The following is an 18,748-nucleotide window of genomic DNA, read 5'->3' as shown; positions in this document are numbered from 1 at the left end:
GAGAGAGAGAGAGAGAGAGAGAGAGAGAGAGAGAGAGAGAGAGAGAGAGAGATTGATTTGCCACTCAGTATCAATGGGAGATTATTTCTAGCAATCCATACCCTAAAGTCTGTACATACTCAAGGCTACTAGATGTAACAGTACAGTATTTCCACATTAACCATGAGTATTCTTTCATGAGCATATGTTTTAAATCACCTCTAAGTTGCTATAAAACCAAACATGATGCATATATGTAAGTAGTAGTTACCCTATATTGTTTTAGGAATAATGGAAACATATCTCTGTCATAAACTGTATAGACAACATTATAAATTAAAAATAACTTATTGTAATCTATAAAATCTGTTCCTAAAGAATTCATTGATACAGAAGATATATATACATCCATGCTTAGCAGCACAGTACACTGTAGACTACCAGTTAGTGACTTATAAAAGTCACAAACAATTATAAACAATCTTATATTGCTAACCTGGGAAAAGATCAAAATTAAGAATATAGTTTATATTAATATGAGCTGCTTTTATACCATTGTAAAGTTGGATATCTTAAGTCAAACTTTAAGTCAGAAACCAAACAAACACATGTCTATGTGTGAGCACAAATACACGAACACACACACACACACACACACACACACATTGTACTCACATGCATACACAAAACCACTATTTTCAACAAAGCAAAATTCATGTCTAACATCTCACATAATTTTTCCAAGCATAAAAAAAGAAGAGAAGAGTTTTGTTTCACAACTAAGATAAAAGTATATTAATTGAAGTACACCCAAAAGAAATAATATCACTAGAATCATACAGTTTTTCTATATAGAAGACAAAACTGAAACTTCTATAGATTTAAAAAGTCAATGACTGAGATTACAAATAATTAGGCACAAGTAACTGCAGGTGCTGAAGAAGAAAAAAATTACAAAACGTTTTTATAGAAGCTTTCCAAACTGAAACACAGAGATGAAAGGCCTGAAAAACATACATGAAACATTGGTGAAACAACCTCAGAAGACTCATGGCAGGAAACCTGGAGTCCTTGAAGAAGAGGGAGAGGGAAGACGTGATAGAGATATTAAATGAAAGAATAGCTGGCAACGTCCTCCAATTTGATGAGAATTATAAGGTTATGAAACCAAGGCATTGATGAGAATTATAAGGTTATGAAGCCAAGGCACTAATAAACTCTAGGGGGTGAATAAAAAGGACTGCGGTAAGAAACAGTGTACTCAGACCACTTAAAACTAGTGAAAGAAAAAAATGAAAGCAGAATAAGACAAAAGTACAAGAACAGGCCAACAAAGGTAAGAATGCTATATTTTTCTTTAGGAACAATGTGTATAAAGGAGAGGAGACTGACGTTTTGAAAGACCCCAAGGGACAAAGCATCTGCTGATTTGCAGTTATGCTGATATAAAAGTGGATGTTTCTCATTCTGAAAACATTTTATAAGATAATGAACAACTGAAAACCAAAATAATAACAACGCCCTCTGAAGATGACAACGCGTGCAGAAGGAAAGTGTGTTCCAGCAACATCACAGAGGTGTTGGGGCACAGAGGCACATCCTGCTGTAGAGGTATGTGCTGGGAGGCTACTGGGAGGGTCTTATGGTTAGTAACGGTAGCCCAATGTTACTCAAAGGTGGACTGTGATAAGTCAAACAAATGCTCAGTAAATCCTAACAGTAGTGTAGTTAATAAAGTAGAAAGTAGGATTCCGATTACACAAAACAAGCCATAAAAAGAGGATTATGGAGTGTCTCTAACATATCTGACTGTGAATTTGTGCCACAAATCTGATCATTCTTTCTCCCAACTAAGAAGCCCATATTCTTATTCATTGATGATGAAGTTGCAGAGCTAAACTGGGGAAGCCAGACAGCACACAAGAAAAGGTTTTTGCTGGGCAGTGGTGGCGCACGCCTTTAATCCCAGCACTCGAGAGGCAGAGGCAGGCAGATTTCTGAGATCGAGGCCAGCCTGGTCTACAGAGTGACAGCCAGGGCTACACAGAGAAACCCTGTCTCAGAAAAAGAAAGAGAGAGAGAGAGAGAGAGAGAGAGAGAGAGAGAGAGAAAGAGAAAGAGAGAGAATTAATGATGCACAGAGGGCAAGGCCACATTCTGCCTGATTCAGAGCTCTCCATGCTTTCTTGCAAGGCTGGAAGGGGAACAACAGGTTAATCTATTACAACAGTGTACCTATACACTGTGGGGAAGACAGAATCAAAGGTGACAGCTGGTTGGGTGACATAGAAGAGAGGAAAGTTGCAGATTTAGAGTAAGGAATTGGACATCTGAGAACCATCTTTGTTCAACAAGTCAACAGAGAACCTACAGAATTATCTGGTAAAATTGGCTCAAACCTGTCATTGGGAGGAAATGGCCCTGAGTTATTAGAGTTCAAGACCAGCTTGGGCTACAGAGTGACCCATATCTCAAAAGTCCAAAAAGAAGCTAGCAGTCTATCCTCTAGTTACTGCCCATCCCACTACTCTCTTGATGAAATAAGCCCGGCTAACAAACAAATAAGCCACCCAACCCCCAACCTGGGGCTCAGGGCAGTAGATGTAAAGTTCAGATTAGAAATGTGAAGAATGTGTGATCCTAGTTGCTGGCTCATGCCTTGTCATCCAGCATTTGTGAGACTGCGCCAGGGCAATTATGACTTCAAGGCCAAGCTGGGATGTAGAGGAAGAGTTTATTTAAACAAAATAAAAGCTCAATTTTGTTGACTAGAAATTCCAGACAATGGCTCTATCATTCTCTTTTCCCACCACGAGGCCTGTTCTGAATGACCCCATGATTTAATTGCAGAGTGTCCAGGCAAAACCCCACCCAGGCTTGCACCAAGTTAATAACACCTTCAGAAACTTAGCTGGAAAAACAGACAACCAGAAGCCTTTTGCAAAATGAAGACCAGGCCAAGCAGCCTATCCAGTTCTATTACTTCCTACCAACAAACTGAATGGCAGGTTTGGCAGGCTGAATTATTTCCCAGGTAATCAATCTAATCTGCTATTGTTTAATTTCCCTGCCTCGCCAAATGCAAGCCTCTCATTTCACCATCACCCTTTGTGGCAAAGGAAGTTACTCCTAACCCACATTAGTGATAATTATCAAGCAGAGTAGACATTTACAGACATAGCCTGGGCATTGTTAACCAGAAAGATCTAGAATAGTTAGCATAGCACTAATTGGCTAAAAGTTTGTTATTGCAAAAGGCCAGAAGGGTCTGTGACACAACATGACATTTTATACTCTCTTCCCCAGTCCTGGAGGGGACCTGGGCCACAGGGAACAAGGAAGGTATCAAACATAGGAGTGGAAGGGCTCATGTCTAGACAATACCAGCAACACTGGGGTAAAGGTGCTCCGGAGGGAGGGAAGCCTCTTCCTGGGCATTGAGGTCCTCCTCGCACACCCTGCTGGGAACCACTAACTCAGGCAAAAGGAGAAAGTCTCTGCAGCCACCAGCAGAGATGGGGCACCTCTTGCTCCTCTATGGCTGCTCCACTACACTGTAAAGCACAGGGCTACATTTCTACGACCCTTCCTAGATGGTACATTCTGGCTCACCACTCACCTGCCAAGCAGACCATTCTGACAAATGATCAGACTACTCATGGCCTTGAGAATAAGAAACAAGGTGATATAGGTCAATAACAACAAAGAAAAGAAAAGAAAAACAGAAGAAGCTTTATTGCAAATTTGCCTTTTTTTTTTAATTAAAAAAAAATGTAGTAACTAGACAGATGACTCTATGGTTAAAAGCGCTGGCTGTTCTTAGAGGACCTGGGTTCGATTCCCAGAACCCACATCGGGGCTCATAACCCTAAGGGATCCAACATTCTCTTCCAGCCTCCGTGAGCACCACACACATGAGCCTCAGACAGAAATGCAGACAAAACACTGATATACATTAAATACATAAATGAATTAATCAATAAACAATTTTAAAGTAAATACATTTCAAATTGTAGACATTAAGTTAAAATATTTTTCTCCTAGTATCTGCAAGGCACTTGCATTACTGTGTGGCTATTCTAAAGTCTGCAGACTCTGCAATGATACAGAGCTGGGCTTTCCATGGTGCTTTTCCATAGAGAAACACCTGAAATTATATAAAGAGAGGAATTATCATCCTGACAGACATTAAAAGCCAACACAAAGCAAATGCACAGCAAGGAAATGCACCAACATGTTAATGACTAATACTGTCATTTCAACAAAAATAGCATATTTTCCAGGGCAAATTGTTATATATTTACCATTAGTTTCCTAATAAATCTGCAGTGGAAGACATATTCTTTGTTTTATTTTTAAAGTGAATGTGATGTAAACATCTCTGATTGGCTGTCCACAACCCTGTTAGGAAAATTAATATAATTTAAACCTCTACTTAAAACTTATTGCCAACAGTGACAGTGAGATGGGTAGGCAGATAAGGATACCTGCTACAGGAGCCTGGAGAGTGGCATTTGTTCCTCTAAATCTTGTAAAGGTGTGAGGATAGAATGAAGTCTACCATTGTCCTTTTACCTCCACATAGCACCCTGGAATGCAAGCTATGCATACAAAGCAACGAACTGGGCCAGCAAGATGGCTTACTTGGAAGAGGCACTTGCCAACAAACCTAATGGCTGGAATTCTGATCTCTGACACCTACATGGTAGAAACATATAACCAGCTCCCTTCTGCAGGTTGTCCTCTCACCTATGTGATAGTCCATACCTACACAAGTATGCATATGTGTGAACACATACACGAAGGGGAAAGAGAGAACATAAGTCTTTTAAAAATTAGCACTAATAAATTACTTTAAAATGATCGACAAAGCTAGCAATATTACTACCTATAAAATACAGTGTTTAATTTAATTTTATGAATTATATTGCATGTCTAAATGATCTGAACTTATGATCAGAAATGAGGGGATTTTTTTTTTCTTCCTGATTTTTATTCAGAGATGGTTAGATTCTCATGTGGTTGTCAGACGAAGTATAGATTGCATACATCCTTTGCCCAGCTTCCCCTAGGGCACATCATGTTCAGCTCCAGTGAAATGCCACCAGGAACCCTCAGAGCTTAAATAAGTCTCACTAGTTCTTTCTGCACCTGCGTGTGAATTTAGTTTCATGTAATCTTATTCCCTGTATAGACCTGTGGAACTTCCATGGCAGTCAAGAGCCAAGACAGTTTCCATCCCCGCAGAACCCTTTTATAGCCATGGCCATCTTTCTGGTTCAACAGCCTGACTTCTGGCATTGGTGACCAACTTTTGATCCAATAAACAGTTATTATTCTGCCATATGCAAATCAATCTACCAAGCACAGTGATTGATAATCAGATAAATAGTGTAACCGGATGCTTAGGAGTTCAGGAGGGAACCTGACTGACTGGGTTCCAATCTTGATTAGCCACTGTGTCTTTGGGAATGTATTGAAGAACAACAACAGAGTTTGTTCTTCAATAACATGGGGCTAATAATAGAACTGTACAAAATATATGAGCACAATTTGTTTTTAAGCAAGTGGAAATGTCTAACATACAATAGATGGATCTTATCATCTAAGAGCTCATGCCTCTGAAGGTTGGGCAAAATTCTAATCAGGTCAGCGTGTGTTAAGTAATGCTATGCAAATATAAACACAGTATAATTCAAGGACAGCATGAAGGAGGAGCAATAAATTCAGGCTGACTCAGGTTCCACAGAAAACTGAGTATTTGTGTTGGCCTTTGAAGTATGAGTAAGACTGAAATGGAAGGGAAGGAAAGATGTTCCAGGCTGATAACCAGCTTTTCTGTGGCCCGAGGCATGAGAGGGCTTATGCCGTTCTGAGGACTGAAAGGCAGCTACAAAGGCTGCTGGGACAGAGGGGAACCTAGCCTGGGTAGAGGTTGGAACAAAGCTTTGGGGATAACTTACAGGCTGTGCTATAATTGGCACTCCAGCTTTGCAATCCCATGACAATCGAGCAGATGTAAAAGCTTTTTCTAAATTGCAAATCTTAGCCAGTGGAGGTCAGTTACAAATAAGAGCAGTTACATGCCTCACACAGCCTGCATGCTCATCTTGGACACCCAGTCTGGAGCCTTCCAAACAAAGGAATGAAGACGTACTGTGTGGATTCACACAGCCACTCTGATCTGGCCTTCCCAGAGCAGTTCCCTCTTCACCCAGGTGTCTTCAATCCCTCTCACCAACAGCTCAAACCACCCTGTCCCTGGCTTTCCAAAGGCAGCCTGTGGCTGGAGATGGGTGATTCCTCCATCCTTTCCCCACCACTGGCAGTGTCAGCTTTGGGTCACCTGGCTCTTGGCCTTCTTCAGGTTCTGGAGTGCTCATCTCTAACCCTGAGCCTGCATCAGCCTTTCTCCTTTTCCTGCTTCACTTCAAAGCACCTCTTCTTCTGGGACCCCGGCTTCCCTGTTTGCAAGAAGCTGGTCTCACTATTCTAGGCCTGTGTAGATCTCCAGCTGTCTTTCAGAACTTAACTCCTGTGTCTCTGGTCTCAGTTCTCCCAGTAATCTTAGGTGTGGCACAAAGAACAGCTGCATTGGAGATTTTTTTTTTTAATTTTTTTTTGCCATCAGTCATTTGTGGCTCTCATTAGATGAAAAAAGAAAGGGGAAAGAGAGCTTACTTTACTTGCTTACCCGGGATATACACAGACTGGGGGAACTGACAATTTTCTAGTAGCAGCTGACACATCGAATTTGCTTTTTCATGATTATATCCATTAAAAAAGAAGAGTAAGAAGAGAAGGGGAGAAGGGAGGAGGAGGAGGAGGAGAAGGAGGAGGAAGAGGAGACACACACACACACACACACATATTAACAGTTCTTGCATGATACTCTTGCTGGTGTGATTTCTGGTTTGGCTCTGAAAACTAAGAAACCAAATAATAAAAACATTAAAAAGCATGTGCCTTCCTTCCAAACAACAGTTGAGTATATCAAATAGTCAGAAATTACCAAGATGAAATGTATCCAAACAAGACCTGGAAATAAACATCCTTAAGAGCCCCTAAAACACCTTGTTGGCTCCTGTGTAATAGAGATGATGTTGTCTGGGAAGAGTGTTAACAGCCATGACACAATCTCTCCACTTCAAGTTGTTCCCTCAGAGGTAGGACTTAGAATAATATATACTGTCAAGACCATACCTTCCCATCAAGCAGGCTGTGTTGTACATTGGACCCAAAATCCACTTGTAACAAGCCATTCATGTAAATAAAGAAAACACTGAACCTTGTCATTTGGAGAAAAAGAAGTCACAATAAACCCAGATGATGAAGAGCAAGAGAAAACAAAACAAATTTTATATCCCAATAAATTCAATTATGTGTTTTAAAAAATAACAAACATTTTTTAATCCCCCAACTCCCTACCCCAAATCTACTATATAACGAGGTCCTTGTATCTTTTACAGTCAGAGGTAACAGTGATGGTGTTTTTCTTACCTTCACCCTGGTGGGGTCAGCCTGTGAGGAAACCACAATAACAGGGCAAGGACGCAGAGGGATGGCATGCTTTTTATTGAATATGAAAGGTTAATCGATTTGAGAAATTGTATCCCGCTTCTCAATATAAGGAAACATCATAGGAGAGGGAAAAGCTGATGCCTTTGTCCCATATGGGCCACCATCCATGTTTATTCCCAAGAAGTGTACTTTTGCTTTGTTCTGCAGTGTGGAAACAAAAACAAAAAAGAGAAAACAAACAAACAAACAAGCAAGCAAATGACCCTAGAGCCTTGACCTAAAACATGGTACCTCTGAGCTCTACCTCAAGGCCTTTCCTTGGGAAGCTTTGACATTACTTCTCAAAAGTCTAAAAGTACCTTAGTTTGTGAGGCCTAGTTGATCCCTCAAGGTTCTTGGTAAAGTGAGTGTTTGGGGTCCCTCCTTAAACTTAGTAGTAATTAAGATTTCAGAGGAGGAAACCTGCAAGGTGCATTTTAAACAAATTCATTACAAAATCCTGGTCTATGGCTGGGTATCAGAATAATTTCAAAACCGCTCGATCAATGTGCTCTGAACACCTGGGTGTGGAGCACAGAGGGTCAGCCTCAGGAAGGCCCTTACATCAAGGTTGAGGCCTACGTGCTGTGTGGATTTTTAGGTAGACTGTGACAGGATAAGTCACACAGCTTCAGCAAAGGGGTCAGCACTTCTAAGAAGTGGTTCCTGCTGCAAAGAGAGACTCTACTGCTCCAGGTCCCCTTGCCTGCCCCCTACTCAGTGGATTGTGACCATGTAGTACTGACATGTCCCATTCCACTGAGCTACTGTCAGAATCTGTGACTTCCAATAAGCTTCTGTGGGGAGGGCAGTCATCCTCCCATCGCCCCCCAGTTCCTGGAACACCATAGTTGTCCTTTAAATGTATACTCTAGAAAACCATAGTGTTCCAGCCACAACCAAATGATGCTGGGGAGAACAGCTTCACTGGACCCACACCCTGCTGGCTTACAGGTCGCTGCAGATATTTTAGCCCAGAAACTGGATTTTGTACCTAAAATTCTCTTTAAAGAGTTGTGGGTGGGTGGGTGGGGTGGCTCATGTCATCATCTCAAGACTATGGGGTCAAGGGGTACCTTTCAGGAGTTGGTTCTCTCCAACATTTCACTGCACTGGGGACTGAAAGGTTTGTAAAACAAGCGCTTCCCACCCCCACCCCACCCCCCACTGAGCCATCTTACTGGCCCTTAGTTAATTTACAGCTTTATGTTGCAGAAATAACTAAGACTCTTACACCTGTCAGAAGTCTCTCAAAGATGGTCTTTAGACACTGGAAAATGTCCCGGTAGCTGATTGTTTAAAATGGCAGGAAAAAACGCCTGGTGTCCAGAAACTTGGAAGTGACTAAAATCAAAACACGTGAGCCCTGGTTAGAAGCCGCTCTTCCTCCCCCAGCTTGCAGCAGCTGTTTCAATCTGGCCAACACATTCCTCACCCCCTCCCACTCCGGTGGTAAGAAGCAGTAAGAATTGAATAATTTTGCTATCTTTTTTTTTCCTAAAAGAAATAAACACTCCATAACCAAGAGTCTTCCTTATTTTAGTTCAATATCCAGAAAGCTGATATTCAATGGGCAAGCCTAATAAGAAAACCTGGTCTGGCTTGAACCTCATCTATACTTGCAAACTTGTGTGGGGTCCCCAAGAGGTCTAATTTCCTCCAGGCCTGGGGTACTTTCAACTCCATTCCTGTCTTTGCCCCTGGATCTGTATGTTAAGGCTACACTCAAGTCAGTTAGGACTTTGAAGCACAAGAATCCTTGAAGCAAGCAGTAGCTAGGACAGCCTCATATTCAGGGACAAGGGTCAAGAGGGGAGCCACGACCATGTCCATTCACTGCGTGCTAGGATGTGGGTTAGCCTGGGTGCCTAGCTTCCATTGCTGCTCTGCTCCTGCCCCGACTCTGGGGAGGTGACCAGTATCTGATGCTCCTGGCTCACAGGGAGCTGCAGGATGGCTCTCCCAGCCCCCACCCCAGGTGTGCGGTGCCTCGCCCTGGGGGTGGGGTTGGGGGAGCCAGCTCCGGCTGCGCTGCGTGGCCTGTGCAGACTCCACACACCTGGCCACCCCACGGACTTCGTTAAAGCCCTGCCTGTGGTACCAGGGCGAGCTCAGGAGCGGGAGCTTGGGCCATGGAACCTAAGGAGAAGCTCTGCAGGAAAATGCAGGGTGAGCACCCATTGGGGGGTTGGCCTTGGTGAGGAGGGTTTGCTGAGCCTGTGAGGGCTGCTGCTCACTGGGCCAGCCTCGAGAGCAGAGCGCGTTTAGGTCTGTGGGTGCTAATGGGAAAGGGAGGTCACCTAACCACATCCTTCTGTTGAGGGATCATCTCCAATGTGCTGGGGATAAAGCACCGCTCTAATCTAGCTTCTCCCACTCTTCGCCCTTTTCATTATGGTACATTAGTGGAATAAGACCCGTGTTTGTTGAGTGCCTATTCTGTACCATGCTTATTACTGTGCTACATGTTAATCACTGTTGTGAAGCTCATTTGTCCCAGCGACCCTCGACACCATTACTGCCTTCACCCTCTGGTTGCACCCCGCCTCCACCTCTCTGAAGGGCTTCTATGGTGTATTTAGAATCATCTGGAAAAGGCTCCTGGGCCAGGACTTGCCCCAGCTTTATCTATTATTAGAAAGTTTTTTGTTAGAGGTATAGTCAAAGGCTCCAGTTACCGTTTACTTACACAGTGTCTGGTTTCGTTCGAAATGACAGCAACTCCCTGGGGTGAATTTTCTTGTGTGATAAGTACTTGAAGTAACTAAGAGAAGCGGTTGGATTCCAGGAGGTGGCTGAGGGTAGGCTGAGCCCCTGGACCGCATCCTGTGTGATCTTGGGTTGATTATTCAGCAAGCCTACCCGCATTTCTTCACCTAGGGGGAGGTACATGGGGCGGGGGGTGGGGGGGTGGGGTGGGTCAAATGGCTTCTGTGCTCCCGGTTAGGATCCACAGCAAACCCTCTCTAAGGGCTGCCTCAGCATTGGGGAAGGTGAGCTTCGCAGCTGGTTGGAGTGGGGTTTCCTTCCAGATGAGGGCTTCCTCACCTGCAGAAGAGTGGGACTGGGTGGAAGGAAGGAGAGGAGGGAGGAACCGGAACACGTGGATTGAGGGCTAGGAGGGGCAAAAGCAGTGGGGAAGGTAAAGGCCCCATCATTCATTCCTGTGATCCCCCTCTGATGGCCTCTGCAGGTGGTGCCTGTGCTCTGGAAGATCCAGGGCCCTGCTTTATCTGCAGGCCGCAGTACCTTGCTTCCCTTCTGAAACCAGGGCTAGTCCAAGGAAAGCCAGAATGGCAGTCTGCCTGCTTCTCTCTTCCTATTCACCCCTCCCCAACCGTTGTCTATTAGAAATAGCAAACAGATGCTTGTCGCCTGAGCTTGCACCTCTGATGTCTGGGGAAATTTGAGAAAATGTGTACCCAGCTTTCCACTGTTCTCACATTAAGACTCCGCAGAGGTGCAGGCGTTGCTTTTACATCTGGATTATTTAATCAAGTGATTCTCAACTTGTGGATCCTGACCCCTTTGGAGGTGTCAAATGACCCTTTCACAAGGATGGCCTGAGATCACAGGAAAACACAGATATTTACATAATGACTCGTAACAGTAGCAAAATTACAGTTACAAAGTAGAAACAAAAATACTTTTATGATTTGGGGGGGGGGAGGTCACCACAACATGAGGAACTGTACTAAAGGGCCAGGGCATTGGGAAGGCTGAGAACCACTTACCTAACTCATCCTCCGGAGTGCCCAGTTAAGAAGGTAAGCCTGGCATTCAGGCCTCATTTGGTAGACAGGCAAAGGAATTTTTGGGTTCTAACAATAAATCAGCTACAGGGAGGAAGGGGTTCTGCCACCTAGTGCTGGGGCCAGTGGCTGCTGCTCTCAACAGGCCATGAAGCTGGTGACAAACCCAGGACTGCTGCACTGGAGACAGAGGGACCACTGCAGGATTCTGCCCCGCCTATCCAAGATGACCAAGACAAGCAGTCCTCACTCCCCAGGGCTGGCTTGGGAAAGAGGCCACTGTCGAAGACCTCTGGGGAGTTAATGGATGCTGACACCTGCAGAGTGCACAAAGCCCCCACACCAGCTGCATGTAGTCCCCAATCCCAGGAAGAAGATTCTTCTCTCCCAGAGAGAAAGGCAGAATCGGTGAAGCCATCCATTTCTGCAGTCCCTGGTAAGCCCAGAAAGCTGCCCACCACAGGTTTGGCATTAACAGCTTTCATGATGTCGCTTAGTTAGGTGCGATTCATAAACCTATGCTTTCTGAGTCAGGCCAAGCCGCCAGTTCCCTCAACTCTTGTGAAGGGGACCTGAAGAAAGGATCCCTAGAAGTGACCTGTCAATTTCGGAAAAAGACCCGAACCCTGTACCGCTCAGGTTAGTCCCCAATGGTGGAGGGAACAGTATAGTCTATGCAAAGATTGTGGCCTGAGGAGATGTTGGAGCGTAGTCAGTCACTTTGCCCTGACTGTTTCTCTTTGTCCATGGCAATGTCAATACATTCCCTGAAGGGAAGACCCGGCAGCCTATCTTGTCTTAGACCAGGATGGAAGATTCAGAAATTTACATATCACACTGTGCATGAAAGGAGGCTTGGCTCTTGGGTTGGGGCCAATGGCCTTCTCTGCTGTGGGTGCACAAAGAGCATCTCCTTTCTCCTCTCCTGCTATGGTGGCTGGCCTCTTTCATTAAGTGTCTTGTCTTGTTTTGTTTTGTTTTCCAGACCAGCTGGAAGAACTGGAGCGGATATTCCAGGAAGACCACTATCCTGACAGTGACAAACGCCATGAGATTGCCCAGATGGTGGGGGTAACCCCCCAACGAATCATGGTAAAAGGGACTGGAGAATTGGTCAGAAGAGTAATCTGGAAGCTGCTGGTTAGAATTCTCTAGGAGAGGTCATGTGCTTAGCCTCAGCTGAGAAAGAGGCTGAAGTTAGTCTCAGATGCAAGGGTGTCCCAAGTGTTCCAAGGGCCACAGCTTTAACCAATTAAAAGAGGAAGAAAGATACCACAGAGATCTTTTTATACTTCTGAGCTAAGAGGTAGCTGAAACCCAGGGAAGGGTCCTCCACAATCCTGCTCAAGCCTTTGTCTCTGCCAGCATTCTCAAGTTGAGGTGCCCTTCCTCTATTCCTAGGTGTGGTTTCAGAACCGCAGGGCAAAGTGGAGAAAAGTGGAGAAACTGAATGAGAAGGAAACTAAGAATGGTCCTGCAGCCCCCAGTGCTGACAGCAGCCAGCACAGGTGAGAATGGCCTCTGGTTGTTGGGTGTCCACACCAAGCCGAAATGGAGTCAGCACAGGAGTCCTGGGGCCTTGAAGGAGAATGTTGGGCATGGGGAGTAAGAGCTAGGGATGTTGACTAATCCTTTAAGGATCTAGACTGGGCTGGAGACAAGTTGCTGGCACCTTGTAAGAAGCCCTTTCCTTGCACCCAATCTCAGTTCTACATTTAATAGCCACAAGATACAGTCTTCCTTCTTTCTGCCTCCAGATCTGCTCCTGAGCTCTTAGATCCTATGCCTACAGACCTAGAACCTGGCCCTGTTCCTCCAGAGCACATTCTGGATGTCTTTCCTGGTGAGTTCCCACTTTCAGAAAGGTTTTGGGGAGTTGGGGTGGGGACGAAAGCAAGAAGACAGTTGAAACAGAAGGTCTTCACTCCTTAGAGGTGGCAGTGACCACAACTCCTCCAGGGTTTTGTACCAGTGAGCCCTGGGCATTGATTGTACTGTCTGTCATTCAGCATTGACACAGCTGTCTCCCCATCTTCTTATGCTGAGTGCCCCTGTTTATCATATTTTCCTAGAGACCCCCGCGTTGCTGACTTCTGAACAGACTCTGACCCCCTTTCAGCATAATGAGGGTGCTGAGAGGGTGGCAGTGACTCCACCACTCCTCAGTCCCCCACCTATTCGAAGGGCCAACCTTCCTCTTCCTCTGGGTCCTGTTCAAACTCCTCAAGTACTGCGTCCAATGAGGGACGTTCCTGGCAGTGACAGCATGTACAAGGACAAGGCCTGTGTGTCCTGGGGCACTAGGTATGGGACCTGAGTTCATTTGTAACCTTGGAGAGAAGAAAGGAATGGTGGTGTGGAGAGGAAAGGGCCGAAATGGGTCAGGAAGTAGCTTATGTGATGGGGAATGAAACCATATGTGGGTTTGAGTAAGAGTGATCAAGCATTTTATAGCAATAGAAGAGAATCTGGGATAGCAGTGGGCAGGGGATGGGAAGAGGAAGAGGCAGATGCGCTGTCCAAGGTTTGATGTTGCCACAGAGATGGAGAAAGGAGTTACAAGAGAAAGGTCTCTTCACTATGTGGTGGGAATGAAGTCACTGTTACATCTCATTAAATACCCCTCTGTCCTCCATAGTATCGCCTCACCACCCACCTACTCAAATTTGGAAGACCTGGGGCCTCAGGACTACCAAGCAAGCAGCCAGTTGGGTTCATTCCAGCTCTCCCAGGCTCCACAGCCACCCCTTTTCCCATCCCTTCAGTCACAGTTTCCATATCTGCCTCCCTTCCCTTACCCCATCCCAAGCTCAATGCCATTTCTACCACCAGAAGACTCTCTGTTTTCATTTCCTTTTGGCTTCAGTGGAGACTCATCACAGGATTATTGCCCAGGACCCCCACCAGGTCAGATCTTGCTGCAACCACCTGCTGGAAACATGGGTGAGTTTGGGCTAGAGAGCAAAATAACCCCCTTTTGTTTGAAGGTGAGAAAGGACAGAATATCTCCTCATCTGGAGGGCAGAATGAAGCAGGTGTGGATGGTAAGCAAGCCTCTCACTTGCCCCTGATCGTAGCTATCCTGAAACTTCTGTTGGCCTGGCATTGGAACTCTAGTTTCATATTGCTGAGGGATATGGTGACCACTAGAAATAGTGGACAAAAGGACTTGGTACAGAATTGGTAGCAGCTAATTATGCCAAACTACATGGACTTCTGAAGCCCCAAAGCCCTCTATCTCATGCATGAAAGAGTTCTATAGGGAGAAATGAAAGTGATTCCCAGGTAGTTCCTGGTCTCCTTGGTGCCTACATAAGCCAGCACTTGGCCTTGACCTGTGGTCTATGTAGTCACAGGTGCTAAACCGCACAGTATTTGGACTCCAGGAACCTGTCTTATCCTGGAGGGGAGAGGAGGCTAGTGTTAATGTTTTATTCAGGCTTCCATTAGGAACCTAAGCCATGGTCCCAAGGAAGTAAAAAGAGACTCTTCCAGTCTATTCAGTGATGATTGATATTCTTAGTTCTATCCAATCATTCCCATGTTCTTTGATTCCACAGGTACAGGACCCTGGAGTGGCCATTGCTTGCCAGAACCTCCCTTCCCTCATCCACACTACCCACAGGCTCTGGGACACACCCTAGGGGCAGAGGGCTACTTTCCAGACCTGTTGCCAAGTCCATATGCTCTGACTATGAGCAAGCCGTCTTTATTAGGCCTCAATGGACTTCTTGAAGGCACTAGAGCAGAGACAGGGTCCTCACTAAGCAAAATTTCAGATGAGCAGACTTCCTCTTCCCTTGAGCAGCCCGTACTAGAGAAGGTCAGAGAGAAAAATAAGAATAGCCATGCCGCTGAAGCTAAAGAGTAAAGAGAAGGAAGGTCTTATTGGAGGCCTGGGGGGGGGGCGGGGGAAGAATAACCCTGAAAGATGCAAGAGGCTATGGACTGGCCTGCTATGGAGGTTCAAGGTCTTTCCAGCCTGTGCTTAGAGAAGGAAGAGAGCTGTCATCACATTTTCCCCTTTACCCCTTAGGAATTCAAAAGAAGAGGAGGATCATGTTACTCTAAATGTTAGTGTGGCATTACTGCCATCCTAGACAGTGTATTCAATAAAACAGTAACTATTGGGTGTTTGGTTTTGTGAATGAAGACCTGTGTTGCTGCTTCCTTGGCGTCCTTACTGTGCTAGTTAGATGTAACCCTACTGGGAGGTCCCCACTGGGCATTCCCATGTACAGCCTGGCATTTTCTGGGTCCAGTTCTACATTAAGGGAGGGTTTGGGCACTTTATACTTTTCCTTCAGTCCTGCCACTAGAAAATCTATTCTTAAACTCAGAACTGAAAGAGCGTCTGGACCCCTCTTTCAAGTTTTGGCCTTGTAGGAATAGTGGTACAAGAGAAATGTGAGTGGTATGGGAGCTACTGAATGTCAACTATCTATTACTGTGAATTTCAACTTATTTTTCCCCCATTTTTTTTTTTGTTGTTGTTGAAGGGTGAGGATAATAAGGAAGAAGCAAGGTGTAATGGGTACCTAAAACAGTATGGCAAGTAGGCTGGTTAGGATAATGTCACAGTTCCTCTCATCTCTAATAGGCATCTCTCTGGGTTGGGATGAAGGATCCAAGGATCTTTCTGTCTTTGTCACCATAGCTGGGAAAGGAGCCAAAATACCTACGAGTGGAAAGAATATCTATGCTAAAATGACTATAGTTTCTTTCTTAACCATGGACTGAAAATTCTCAGCCTTTATTTATGGCTACTATTTGGGGTTGGGGACTAATCTAGGCAGCTATGGTGGTCATTTAAGATATAGGAAGAAGAAGAGAAATAATATCTAGACAGTGTGTCAAGAGCTCAGGAGTGACTGGGTAGAGCATGAAGTCATGCCAGCGTGATTATGCCCACTCTCCAGCCTGGTAAAGCTAAATAGCTTCCTTCTTTCCTATGGTGGTTACCCAAACTGTAGAAATGACAAATTCCACAACAAAGGAAGAAATAGTAGGCCCTACTGGTTCTGTATATAAGCTCCTACTTTAGTATACAAATAGGATGGTGGGTGTACAGTTAGTTTGAGAAGGTAAAGAGTGGTAGAGATGCCAGACAGATGGATGCAAATGGGTGAAAAAGGGAAGTAGAAATGGTAGGAAATTATGAAACATGGACTGAGTGATAAATTTCACTCTGTGATTATGCTCTTCTAGTCTCAAATTTTATCAAAGAGGAAAAGTAAAGCCCAGATATGGAGACAGTGAGTTAAAGAGACCCCAAGGTCCAAGGTAAGGAAGAGTAGGTGATGAGGAGAAGCAGGAGTCAACACTGGGGAGGAGCATGGAGAATCCATGTGAAAGGAAGTCAAAACTGGAGAGAAAGCTGGGGTTCATGCCATGAACAGGGAGGGGGAATGAAGAAAGTTCTAAAGAGTTCTAAGGATCAGTATTCTCACATAGAAGAAGGCTCTGAGGATTTGAAAATGAGTTAGGGAAGATGAGTGCATATTTGCCATTCAATGGGTGCAAAATCCACCAGAGAAACACTTGGTGGAGAGAAATGTAAGAAACGAGGAGTTGACTTGTATGTGGTAGGAAAGTTTATAGAGAGAGTAAAACGAATGTGAGGGAAGGATGTGAGTGAATCCTGGTTAAGTGAGTAGATACAAAAGGGCATGTAAGAAAGGAGAGGGAGATAAGGAACTCAGCAGGTGAGAAGGCATCAAGATGATGTCAAGAGGAAGCACCAAGGAGCAATGGGGGAAAGGTAACAGAAGAGAGGCATCTGGGCCATAAGGAGCAAAGTGAGATCTGTATGGAGATGGGTGGTCACTGTCAAATCTACAGTGTGGGAGGCAGGTGGATCTAATGGCAGAGGAAAGGACAGCTCTGGCTGTAGTAGCTGGGAGGGTGTACCCCCGAAATACTTCATTTTTAGTGGAAAAGTTCAGGTAACTTGAATGATATTTAGAGATCGCCAAGACATCTGAAGAGTCAATACTACTGCAGTAGGAGTTAAGTGAGGGGAAGAGGAGATATAGAGAAGAGCTGGCTGTCAAGGAGCCAGTACTGAGCGTTAGCATATGACCAGGCATTTGTCTACATCAGTGGCAGATATGTAATAGTCTAGGGGTAGGGAAACTTCAGTGATTATGTTAAGATCATCTGTACTTGCTATCCTTCAGTTTTAGATTGCTATTGGATTAAAACAGAAAGCTTTTAGGGAGGTATCGGACTCAGGAAGCACAGGAAAAATTTTAGTCTTGTTTCATTTTTTTCCTGCCAAATGTTTTGACCCATGACTCAATCTCCCTGTAAGCAAAAATTATATTTAGCATCAAACTTTGGTAACCTACATACAATACTTTCTAAATTAGGATTTGCTATGAATATTGGATAAATATTTCTCCAAAGAAACTCACTCTCATAATAGATTGTTTACATATCTATTAAAATAGTTCTTGGTTTAGTGGCTATAAGAACCATCAAGGGGCACTGTTTGGAAGTGAAAATATCTTTGTTACAAAACATCCTTCTTTATTGATCTTTGAGGTAACCTTTCAAATTCATGCATCCATAGATTCAGCCATCAGCAATTCAAATATATTTGGAAGAAAATGGTGTATATACTAAGCATGTGTAAATATTTTCCTTGTCATTTAGGATAACTTTTTACATAGAATTTTCATTGTTTGGGGCATTATAAATCTAGAGATGAGGCAAAAATGCAGGAAAATATGTATAGGTTGTGTGCAACCACTGTGCCACTGTAGCTGAGGGACCTGTACATCTGAAGATTTTTGCATCCAGGGGACTCCTAGAATTAATCCTATAGCAATACTGATGGCAAAATGTACAGGAGTCTACAGATTAAGTTAAAAAACCCAGTGTAGTGTTGTTACCACCTCCTTGCCACCCAATAGTCATAGCATCAGTAGCGGTGTCTTTAACTCAGGGACTCAAATGTATCCCCTGCAATATTGATGTCTTTCATTGAGTGCACAGTGAGTCTTTTAAAGGAGACAGTTCACAAATCCTCTTGCTTTACATTCTGTCACAAAAGGCTCATGAAATGAGCAACCTTGAAACTGATGAATGAGAGAAGAGAGAAGACTTTTTCTTTTTTTTTTCTTTTTCCATCAGACATCAGTTGTTTTCAAAATGCAGCCATTTTAGATATAATTTAGTTAGCACTCTGGGTATTTTCCCATAGCTTAGACCTAGATTGGGATCCAACCTCTTGATTGGAAAAATAAATACACACACACACACACACACACACACACACACACACACACACACACACACTGTGTGTGTACATATATATGCAAATTTTAAACACTGAAATATGAGCTTCTAGATGTATCCTTACATGCAAATCTTAGACAAACTATTAGGCAATCTAAGTATGCATATGTTTATTAAAAGTAAACTTAGGTATTGGGAATGAGAAATGAAAAATG

General features: G+C 44.1%; 1 protein-coding gene across 1 annotated transcript; it reads left to right on the top strand.

Moving 5' to 3' along the window:
* Nucleotides 1-9,649: 9,649 nt before the first annotated feature.
* Nucleotides 9,650-15,443, top strand: Nobox (NOBOX oogenesis homeobox). The gene is made up of 9 exons (XM_021191623.1): nt 9,650-9,708; nt 11,437-11,727; nt 11,826-11,930; nt 12,277-12,383; nt 12,693-12,799; nt 13,049-13,134; nt 13,364-13,595; nt 13,930-14,234; nt 14,852-15,443. The coding sequence occupies exons 1-9, from the start codon at nt 9,672-9,674 to the stop codon at nt 15,160-15,162; spliced, it is 1,581 nt and encodes a 526-aa protein (XP_021047282.1). The 5' UTR covers nt 9,650-9,671; the 3' UTR covers nt 15,163-15,443.
* Nucleotides 15,444-18,748: the final 3,305 nt, after the last annotated feature.

This window comes from Mus pahari, chromosome 2 (assembly GCF_900095145.1).
Source record: "Mus pahari chromosome 2, PAHARI_EIJ_v1.1, whole genome shotgun sequence".
Lineage (NCBI taxonomy): Eukaryota > Metazoa > Chordata > Mammalia > Rodentia > Muridae > Mus > Mus pahari.
The sequence above is the reverse complement of the archived record's forward strand: the minus strand, read 5'-3'. Positions and strand labels throughout refer to the sequence as shown.